This window comes from Octopus sinensis, linkage group LG11 (genome assembly GCF_006345805.1).
Source record: "Octopus sinensis linkage group LG11, ASM634580v1, whole genome shotgun sequence".
Taxonomy (NCBI): domain Eukaryota; kingdom Metazoa; phylum Mollusca; class Cephalopoda; order Octopoda; family Octopodidae; genus Octopus; species Octopus sinensis.
In genome coordinates, this window is record NC_043007.1 from 77050180 (window position 1) to 77062329 (window position 12150).

A 12150-nucleotide genomic window follows, 5' to 3' on the forward strand; every position below is an offset into this window, starting at 1 on the left:
ACTACTACCACCACTACCATCATTATCACCACCAGCAGCAGTAGTAGTAATAGTACATCGGTTGAGATTAGATAAGAGAAAAACAGATCAAATCAGACTGGAGGTTCATGTTTTAATTTACTGGTTTGGAAGTGAAAGGCCAAGAGAAAAAGTTCTAATAATACATTACTAAATCAATGACTCATACTTCAGACCTCGACCCCCTCCTCCTCTTTAATTCAGCTCTTCTCTCATTACAAGTATATATAAACAATTACAATCATGTCTAATCCCTTACACTAGATTGATTGCTCTGGCAAGATTTATTATATTATAATGCATTTTCAAAGAGTCATCAGTTTCTGTGTTCATTCATGAAACCATATTCCTCAATCATAGCTTTATCTTGTATCATGATCAGCTTGAGATTACTTCTTTAATTCGTCCAGTCCTAACATTTCTGTCCACACAAAACAAAAACTCTTCCAACCCAAAAGCTACTCTACCGAACACCAGTGGGTTTATCTTATACAAATTTAAATACTGTATTTCCGATCCGAGCAAGCTGAATAACATCTGCGATTGTGTGTCCATACTGCTCTTGCTAGTCTTGCATGACAGGTGGACGCCCTTCCCTCTTCATTTCATCTTTAACCTCTCCATCATTGCTTTATATGCAGAAACCGTTTAAGAAATTTGGTAATTATGCATTTGACATGAACAGGAAGAAATGTAAAGAATTGCGAAGGTCAGTCAGCTCCATCTATCCATCCTAATTATGATATTAATGCTAACATGGACTGAAGGCTTAAATTGATGAGAGAAAGGCTTACTTGCCAACATTAGTTATGCATGGCATCTGTCTCAAACTTTAATTATAGCACTGTTACTCAGAGTAGTAACAGCAATGATGTTTAGAAATAGTTATAGTATTAATAATAGTTATAATACTGATATAAGAGTGCTTATAATACTGGTATTAAGAGTAATTAGAGAGGTGATAGGAGAGAGGCAGTAGTACTGATATAACGATCTTTATCTTCTACCATTTACTGGTTCCAGTTAGTAGACTGTGACCATGCTGGAGCAACACCTTGAAGAATTTTTTTTTAGCTGAATGAATCGACCCTGGTACTTATTATTTTTTCTTGAAGCCTGGTGCATATTCTATCAGTCTCTTTTGCTAAACCACTAAGTTACAGGGCTGTAAACATACCAACACCACTTGTCAAGCAATTGTGGACACACAACATACACATACATATAAGACAAGTTTCTACCAAATTCCCTCACAAGGCTTTGGTCAACCAAAGGCTTTAGTGGAAGACACTTGGTCAAGGTTCCATGCAGTGGGACTGAACCCAGAACCATGTGGTTGAGAAGGAACTTCTTACCACACAGCCACAAGTGTTTATAGGATCAATACTAGAGTAGTCACAAATCTATGGTCAGCTGCATGTCTTAAACTTGTGGCTTTTACCAAATCTTAATCCATGCAGCTAAAATCCACGATAACAAACCCAAACTTCTTTATTCCTCAAGCCATCTCTATAAATGTCTTGAGTAGGGAGTTTTATGGGAGGGAAGGGACGTCTGTCTGCATTTTACTTCTAAGAAAGCTTAGCAACCAACAAGGCATGTTTTGAATGAAATACAATTAAATCCTGTTATAAGCAATTCATTTACAGACAACAATAGGGATTATTGCAAGTTAGTCATAAAGATAACAGGATTAACTAAATGACATGCAGCATTTGAAATTAAAATGAACAGCAAAAATAAAAAAAAAGAAGTCAGAAGGTGTCTACTCACAAGTGAAGTTGTTCAAGACTATAATTCTTTCCAAAATATGGCATTTCAGCAAGGTTATTGTAACTAAGTTTCCTGCAAAGAAATAACAAAAGGAGTAGAATTTAAAATATAAAAAAGAAAGTAGCAGAATTTATTTAAATACATACTATACATAATGGCATAATCCCACCCCAAGAAAAACATACGGGTATATTAGATGCACCTTAATTCCGGTAGTGCATGTTCAGGGGGAAAAAAAAAGGTTTTTAGTTCATTAACCCATAACCTTTTAAGCTTTCAAACTGGCCATACCAGGCCCAAATATTCTACCTGTTTTGTGTTCAAACTGATCAGATCAGGCCTCTCACAATTACCCTGCAATGTCATTCTAAAAGTAAACAATTATATCATTGAAATCTGAAATCTATGAGATGATGCATGAATAACTCAAAACAATAACATCCAGCCATAGAAACAATGCCAAATCAGATTGGAGTCTAGTACAGCCCCTCAGCTTACCAGTCCTGGTCAAACCGTCCAACCCATGTCAGCATGGACAACGGATGTAAAATGATGATGATGATGATGATGATATATACTCTCTCTCTTTACTCTTTACTCTTACTTGTTTCAGTCATTTGACTGCGGCCATGCTGGAGCACCGCCTTTAGTTGGGCAAATCGACCCCGGGACTTATTCTTTGTAAGCCCAGTACTTATTCTATCGGTCTCTTTTGCCGAACTGCTGACGGGGACGTAAACACACCAGCATCAGTTGTCAAGCAATGCTAGGGGGACAAACACACACACACACATATATATATATATATATATACGACAGGCTTCTTTCAGTTTCCGTCTACCAAATCCACTCACAAGGCATTGGTCGGCCCGGGGCTATAGCAGAAGACACTTGCCCAAGATGCCACGCAGTGGGACTGAACCCGCAACCATGTGGTTGGTTCGCAAGCTACTTACCACACAGCCACTCCTGCGCCTACAAAGAATTCATAAAATCATTACTGCGTTCTAAATAAATAAATAATTGATGCTGGTGGTGATCATGGCAATGAGACAGTGAACAACCAGCATGGCTAAATCTCATTAGAAATCAACTAACTTTAGCCAGATGACAACCAATCAAAATCTAGTGACAAACTCATTGAGGCAATATGGTTTATTGGTGAATGTTCATATATGCAAATTATCCTCTGCCTAGATCCACATCCATTGCTGTATTATATCATCATCATACAAGAGCCATGGTCAAAACTTAGGGTAGAATTTCACAACTGACACGAAGGAATGACACGTGATTCTTGCCATGTCAAGTCAAATTTACAAACTATTTAATTAGAGTTAAAATGGTAATGGAGGAGGCCAAGATCAGTTTCAGAGATATTGGAACCAAGTTAAAACTATGTGAGCAGTTTCAAATGTGACTGGTGGGAGGGAGTGCATATAATATGTTTTCATATTTTTACTAGTTTCAGCCATTGAACTGTGGCCATGCTGGAGCATCAGTTTCAAGGGATTTTAGTCTATCACTCTGACCCCAATTCAATCACTCAAATACATATTCTGTTGGTCTTGTTTGCAGAACCATTAAGTTATAAGGATGTAAACAAGTGGTAGTGATGGTAGGGTGACAAGCTTCCACCCAGTTTCCATCTGTCAATTCACTCACAAAGCATTGGTCAACCTGGGGTTATAGTAAAATACACTTGCCAAAGGTGCTAAGCTGTGAGACTGAACTCAAAACCACATGGTTGCAAAGCAAGCTTCTTCACTACACTACCAATCTATACTTATTAAATTGCTACGGTATGTTTTTATACAACACCAATAAGCATAAAGACATACATCATCTTCAGCACAGTTTCCATCTAACAAACTTAACTCTTGTGGTTGTGAAGCAATTTCCTTAAATAAATGGGGGTATTCCTGCACGTACATACCTGAATTTTTTAAATTTCATTTCTCCCTTTCTTTTTTTATTAAATGTATTTCTAGAAAGATCTCCACCTTTCTGGTCATTATTTACTATAAGATTAAGGTAGCGAGCTGGCAGAGTTGTTAGCACGATGAGCAAAATGCTCAACAGCATTTTATCTGTCTTGATGATCTGTGCTCAAATTCTGACAAGGTTGACTTTGCCTTTTGTCCTTTACTGGTTGATAAAATAAGTACCAGTTGAGCACTGGTGTCAATGTAATTGACTTAACCCCAACCCCGAATTTGCTGGCACTGTGCCAAAATTTGAAACCATTATTAGCTACAAAATTAAACAGCAACTTTTGTCTTTTTCCATTTATAACTCAACCTTGTGGTCTTGAGTTCAATCCCACAGCATGCACCTTAGGCAAGTGTCATCTGTTATAGCAGACTGAAGTTTTGAGCGGATTTGGCTGATGGAAACTGAAAGAATCCCATCATATATATATATATATGTGTATGTGTGCATATGCATGTGTGTACCTATGTAAAGACATCCCCTGATGTCTGTAACCAATTATCATCATCATGTGAGTCAGGTTATTTCCAATCTTCCTTGGAAAGTATGTCAAGCCATGAGAAAATATTAAACCTGTCTGAAAACAGGTGATGGCTGGTGTCAAGGAGGGCAACCAAACATAGAAAATCTGTCTGAAAAAATTCTGTCTGACCCATGCAAGCATGGAAAAGTGGATGTTATATGATGGTGATGATGAAAGGATTTTCAAAAATGATCCTTTTTGGAGAAAAATTCTTATTTTAAATAGATTTAAATGGATATAAATAATGAAAGTTGCACAGAAAATTAGACAGAAAACTGCTCAGTTTCAGTGGGTGACCACCACTTGCAAGCTGAGTCTAGTGATGATACTAAATTCTCATCTATTAACAACTGGAGTAAATGCGCTTCATACAGTCATCTGATAACAAGTCGTACACAGTGAGAATGAAGATATTAATAGACCAGCAGAATATACTGATATCCACATAAATCTCAATATTTAGTGACCAGAAAAGACAAAAAAGAAATATACAAACACAAACCAAATACCATAAAAATTTATTGACATACTATATAATACTTTAAACAAAATAATAAAAAAGTAACGTTGAAAAACTGAAGCATTTTATATTAGATTAGATAAATCATGAGAGATGTGAATGTTTCATAATTTAGTTTAATTGGAGGGGAGGGGGAAGACAAATACAAATGATATTATTCATAAAATTGGTTACAACAACAAAACAACAACAAAACTTTGAACATATTAGTTACTGAATATGATATTTACATAAGTTCGAGATAAAAATTAAGAACTACTTCCTAAAATGGATTTCAATAGGTTAGCGAAGGTTAGAAGAATCATGAGAAAGTCATTTATCAATTGGCTATGGCTAATTTCATCAATCACAATGCTGTTAAACACTGACACCACAGCTATAACAGCTGAGAATGCGGGAGTTATTGGCATTTCAGAGAATGGTTTTGGTACTTCTGCTAATGCTGAAGCATTCTGGGATATCACGAATTAATAACTTGCAGCACTGTCGCATTTAAAAAAGCACCATGACAAAGCACTGGAGCTTTTTTTCTTAATTTGGAAATATTCTGTATTTGATGGCATAAAAGATGCATGGGTGTATTAGATGCACCCTAAGATTCAGCAGTGTACATTCAAGAAAAATAAGTTTTTAATACATTAACCCTTTTGTTGCTAACCCAGCCAAAACCGGCTCTGACTGTGGTAAAATGTCTTGCTTTCATAAACTCTAAATTAAAATATTCCACCAAGCCTTAGTCACAATTTACGTTCCTAACACTAGCTTAATGATAACTAAGTTATTTTACTAAATTCTTTGTTATATTTGAAATAATTGAAAGAAACACAGAACATCTCAAAATAAATACAGTAACGAAAGGGTTAAAGCTTGTAATATAGGCCTGACTTCACATATTGAACCCAGGGTGATTTATTTGAGATGTATTTTGGAAATAAAAAAGTGTTTCTTAGATGTACTATCTTATGCTAGAGGACACTGATAGAAACTGTCTGACAAACTAGAAGTTTTACAAATGCAAACATATGGAACAATGTTAAGAATATTTTGGACAAAACATGAAACTAATGAAGTGCTACAACTTGCAAACAGAAAAAGGTCACTACTCTCAACTATTAAAAAAAAAAAAAAAGGCTAAAATACTTTGGTCACAGAGTAAGAGCACTAGGTATACAAAGGGCTATTATGAGAAGTAAAGATAAATTGCAAATACTTGAGAGGAAGACCTAGGACAGACTGGTTTGAATAACATCAAGGACTAGACTACACTACCACAGAGTGATTGTGTAAGAATGGCAGAGAAAAAGAGCTGAATGGAGACCCTTGATATTGAACCTGCTAAAAGCAGATGACACCCTAATGATGCTGACTCAATATTGAGCAGCTGGTATTGGATAGGGTAGGATGTTGTCGGCCTTGAAGGGATGTTGATGGTCATTTAAAAACAATTCATTGTCACTTTCAACAAATATAATAGAAAGTGAATTGCACTGCAAGCTGAAGGAACTTAAAACCCACAATAGCAATAATGGTAATTAATACAGAGCAATTAACTTACACTAACAACATACAATAATATATATACAGTACAAATAATAACACAATAATTACAATAATAACATGATTGCGCTGACAAATGCAAACATGTCAACACACACATACACCTCGCTAGCCATTAATAACAGTGAGCTGTATGGCTTCCCTGGGAAACAAAACAGTTTCTCAACTTTGTGTGTGTGTTGTGAACAGAAAGTGAATCAAAATGATATGTGTTCAACAATAGAGAGGAAAATAAATACAGGAAAACACTGATTTTCAACCAAAATGTGTAACAAGTACAAGTATGTAGGGTGCACTCATGTCTCATATTGGATCACATTTTAAAGGTTGAAATATTATATTCTGGCTTTGAGGGGGTTTTGTAAAGTAGTTTTGATTATGTGAAGAATGTGTGGTCACCATGAAATATTATTTGCTGTTACAAGGTCTATCAATTATATAGTGTTCTGAAGATTTTAGTTGCAGGCTGTACATGTGTAACAAGGATTTTTGCGGTGGAATTCCGCAGTGTGTTATGTTTTGGAATTGTTGAGTACCTGTTTAAGATCAGTGTATGTACACACAACTCACTATTATTGTCATTATTTGAACATTTTACAGTGTATCCTGGGTGTTTTTGACACGTCACCAGCACTAGTGAGGTCACCAAGTAACTTCCAAGACAGAAAATGAACAAGAAAAGGAAAAAGCTTCTTTGACAAAGCAGGGTTGTATTTGAGAGGGTGGGGCAGCATTTTATGGCCAGGTGCTAGGATTAAAATATGGCAGAGAAAAGTTGCAGTGGTTCTTGCTGAGCTACTGAAGAGCTTCCACAAGATTGCATGACCAGCTAGAAATATGGCTAAGTCATGCTCAAATCACACCCTAATCTCATAAAAACCAATGGTTGCATTTGAAAGTCTAAGCTATGTCTGAAATGACAAAATTAAGATACGGATAGTTACAACTAGAGCACTTTTGATCACAAATCTGCTTGATCAAAGCTGAGATGGGGCTTAACAGTACCAATAATGGGTATAATACACAATGCCAAATCTACAATATTACAGTGTTGTATTTGACAAAGAACTCTAAGGGACCAAGGGAGAGGAACACTAAATGTAAAGTATAAAAAGAACATTAAAGATTCATTCTATGAAACAACACTGAGTATATCTTGGATGTATAAACTTGCCAATCTCTATCCTTCACTTGCTTTCATTTACGCCATTTGATAGTATAAAATGAACAATAAGTGTTTTACGTCCATAAATACTAGCTAATTTCTAGTTTCTGTTTCATTTAGTATAATTAACCCTGTTATCAATGACACTGAAATTAACTTCAATTGGTTAAATACTTCTACACAGCTCAAGATAATTGTTGAGTTAACACTGTTTTGCTTTATTTATTCAGCAACTCTGGCAATGGAAATGTATGGTAATAAAGCTGATAGAGTGGAAAATAAGTGTTTGTTTAAATATCTATTACTTCACTTTACAACAACAATAATACTTGTGCTTGTCCTCTGTGTGTGTGTGTGTGTGTGTGCACGCACATACATTGGTGAAGAAAAAATGTCAAATAAATGTATGATAAGCTTAGTTAAATCAGTTATGAATTATCATTTTCCAGTTTTAACCAAGAAAATGTCAGTAAAAAATAAACACACACACACACACATATACATACATACACCCACTTTGTATTTTCTATTTACAAGATTCTTGATGTGAATTCGTGTGTTGAAACAAATCCTGTTGTCTTGGGAGGGTCATTATGCCAATAACACATGCACTGGTTCAATATCACTTCTTTACTGTTAGTCAATCGGTTAAATATCTAAACAACTACTCAACTGTTTGTTTAATGTACTGGCTAGACAATCAATTGGTTGGTTGTTTGCCAAAATTCCTTCGTCATGTATATATGCGCATATGCAAAATGTGTGTGCATGTATTCATACTGTATGAATGGATTTATGCAAATGTGTGTATGAGAGTGCAAATAAATGTAAAATTCTGTAAAGAATGGTTGCATTTATGCATGTGCATATGCATACACATGCATGTATTTGCATACATGCGTAAGTAGAATTGCTAAGTCTATTGCAAAAATAGTTTTTATGCCAATTTGAGTAGCAGAATTCAAAGAGAAGGCCAATCAATTGAGACTGATAACAGAACAAGTTATACCATCTAGCACCTACTTGTTAGAGAATTTGGTGGATGGAAACTGTACAGAAGCCTGTTGTGTATGTGTGTGTATATATATATATTTGTGTGCATGTGTCACCTACCACCCACCCATTGCTTGAAAAACCAGTGTTGGTTTGTTTACATCCCCGTGATCTAGTGGTTCAGCAAAAGAGACCAATAGAATATATATATATATAACCTGCATAGTATCTTTATAAACCGGGCTAATTTAGCTGTTTCTCTGCAGATTGGAAAATAATGAACAACTGCGATCACTTTTTGAATCTTATTGGATTCTCATCGAGGCATTTACATCAATTTGACCAATCCCAGAGAAACAAGCAGCAAATTTGTTTATATACTCAACAATTACTATAACTAAAGAAAACTTGAGCTGCCAATTTGCATACCATAAGTATTAACCCTTTCGTTACCAACCTGGCTGAAACCGGCTCCGGCTCTGAGTACAAATGTCTTGTTTTCATAAGTTTTGCATCAAAATATGCCACCAAACCTTAGTCACAATTTATGTTCCTAACACTAGCTGAATGATAACTAAGTTATTTTACTAAATTCTTTGAAAGAAACACAGAGCATCTCAAAATAAATACAGTAACGAAAGGGTTAAAGCTGTATTTTAAAGATTAGGAGCCTGTCAAATGGACCTCAGTCCTTACAGTATCAAGGTATGATATGATAAATATGTATAACTTTATATAGTACCTTTATAAACAGGGCTAATTTAGCTGCTTATGAACACAGGGACACATGCATACAACAACAGTCACAATACATTCTGCAACAAAGCAACAAAACGAAAGGGATTGAAATTATGAAATTACATGAAAAATGAAAAAATATACTTACAGCTCTTTGAGGTTAGGCAAGTGGCTAAACACTGATTCATTAATATGTGTAATCTTATTGCTGCTAATATCTCTGGAAGACACAAGAGAAAGACGAGCATAAATTACATGGAATCATACAATGGATTTAGAGAGACATTTAAAATCGCTTTGGAAAGTTAATTATTTTGGTGGTCAAATAATAAAAAAGAAGAAAAATAACAAAAAGTAAAGATATTGGTGATTTCCTCAAACATCTTGAAGGATTCCTTTTGGTTTGTCAATTTTATCTTTTACTTGTTTCAATCATTAGACTGCAGCCATGCTGGAGCACTGCCAAATACTTATTCTATAGGTCTCTTTTGCTAAACTGCTAAGTTACAGGAATGTAAACACATCAACGCCAGTTACCAAGTGGTGGTGGGGAACAAACACAGACACAAAGATACACACACACACACACATATATATATGTATGTATATATGTGTATATATATATATGTATGTATGTGTATATATATATATATATATATATACAATTCATAAATAAGGGCAAACGTTTGCCCTTATTTATGAATTGTTTATAATTTTAACCTTTAAAGATATTTTTTAATATGCTGGCCATTGGTAAAAATTTTTTGGGGAAAAAAAAATTTTTCGAAAGAAATTTTATCCTACATTATATATATATATATATATATATGTATATATTGTCCAACCCATGCTAGCATGGAAAGCGGACGTTAAACGATGATGATGATATATATGTATATATATATATAAAATTGGCACTCCCTCGCTTATGACTGTTCCAGTTGATCTGATAAAAGGAACAGCTTGCTAGTGAGATTAACATGCAGGTGCACAGAGCATGACAAGGCTGGCCCCTTGAAATACAGGTACTACTCATTTTCGCCGACTGAATGCACTGGAGCAATGTGAAAAAAAGTGTCTTGCTCAAGAACACAACATGCTGACGTGAACTGAACTCACAACCTTACAATCCTACGATATGTTTGTGTGTGTGTGCAAGTGTGTATACAATGAGCTTTTTTTCAGTTTCTGCCTACCAAATGCACTCGTTAGGCTTTGATTGGCCTGAGGCTATAGCAGAAGACACTTGCCCAAGGTGCCATGCAGTGGGACTGAACTTAGAACTAAGTGGTTGAGAAGCAAACTTTTTACCACATAGCCACATCTGTGTCTCTACATTTTATCTATACAGGTATTCTACTTGGAAATGATCTTTCAACAAGCAGAATGAAGAATGTAAGGTGTGTGTGTGTGTGTGAGTAAGTCTCAGAGAGAGAGAGAGAGAGAGAGAGAGAGAGAGATAGAGAGAGAGATATATATATATAGAGAGAGATAGAGAGATAGAGATAGAGAGAGAGAGAGAGAGAGAGAGTACTGGTTTTTCTCTTTTTTCATTTCATTCTTCGTTTTCAATGTTCTTTTTTCCATGCTTGCATAGTCTGGGCAGAATTTACTATGGCTGGATGCACTTCCTGCTGCCTCATAACCATTCAATGGTTAAAGAATCTTATTATATTATTAAATATTATTAGGAATTGTATTTAAAAGAAATTGTTAAAATATTTGGTATATTGGAGAAGTATAAGCAATTTATTGTTCATAAACTTTAACAAAAAAATCTTAGACCCCCAAGGGCCATATGAATCCTAGTTGGGAACCATAGTACTAGAGCACTATGCAGTCCTTGGACACATCGGATTCTTATTTCTTTATTGCCCACAAGGGGCTAAACATAGAGGAGACAAACAAGGACAGACAAAGGGATTAAGTCAATTACATCGACCCCAGTGTGTTAACTGGTACTTATTTAATCGACCCCGAAAGGATGAAAGGCAAAGTCGACCTTGGCGGAATTTGAACTCAGAACCTAACGGCAGACGAAATACCGCTAAGCATTTCGCCTGGCATGCTAACTATTCTGCCAGCTTGCCTTGGACACATCGGATCCTGTCAAACTGTCCAATCCATGCTAGCACAGAGCATTAATGTTAAATGATGATAATGATGATGATCATCATCATGGAGAAGGTGTGAAAATGTCCAGGTTTGTGTTTGGACAAGCCGTAAAACTGCTTGGAGAAGAAAACAACATAATCAAAATTGACTTATGGGTATTCTTTGATGGGAAAAGTCTAGAAGGTCCTCCGATATAAAAAAAAACCCTGCAGTTGAAATCAGGTTCAGTTAGCTTGTTCTTTATTGTTAATGGGTACTTAACTGTGGATGCTTAGAGAGGTCATCACTCTGGTACTAATAGAATGCTGAAAGATGGATTCTTCAAGCTGAGCCAACTAGCAGGAGATATAGGAGTAGACCAAGAACAAGATGGTTGGATAATATTTATAATCTCACTTGGTCATGCTTGGAAATCTAGCCAAAAAGTGTAATGACAGCTAGCACTCTATTGGTCATGATGACAAGGGCTCCTGTTTACCTGATCAATGGAACAGCCTGAAATTAACGTGCAAGCGGCTGAGCACTCTATAGACAAGCATACATTGTATGTAGTTTTCAGGGAGATTCAACAATTACAGAATGTGACAAGGCAGTCCCTTTGAAATACAGATACTCATTTTTGCCAGCTGGAGCAATGTGAAGTGAAGTGTCTACTTCTGATAGGACCCTGTGGAGGAGGTTCCTGAGAACTCTACCCTTAAAACCATCCTAGGAATTGTAGGCACATAAGGTGGATGGGTACATAGAGAGTGGCAT

At 35.8% G+C, this 12150-nt stretch overlaps 1 protein-coding gene across 2 annotated transcripts in view; it reads right to left on the reverse strand.

The window, feature by feature from the left end:
• LOC115217235 (leucine-rich repeats and immunoglobulin-like domains protein 3) overlaps window positions 1-12150 on the reverse strand; it is a 130451-nt gene that overhangs the window by 93038 nt on the left and 25263 nt on the right. For both annotated transcript variants that reach the window (XM_029786877.2, XM_029786876.2), the window contains exons 4-5: window positions 9428-9499; window positions 1792-1863 (exon numbers count right to left, since the gene is read on the reverse strand). In XM_029786877.2, the coding sequence (XP_029642737.1) occupies window positions 1792-1863; window positions 9428-9499 (144 nt within the window). The remainder of the gene's footprint in view (window positions 1-1791; window positions 1864-9427; window positions 9500-12150) is intronic.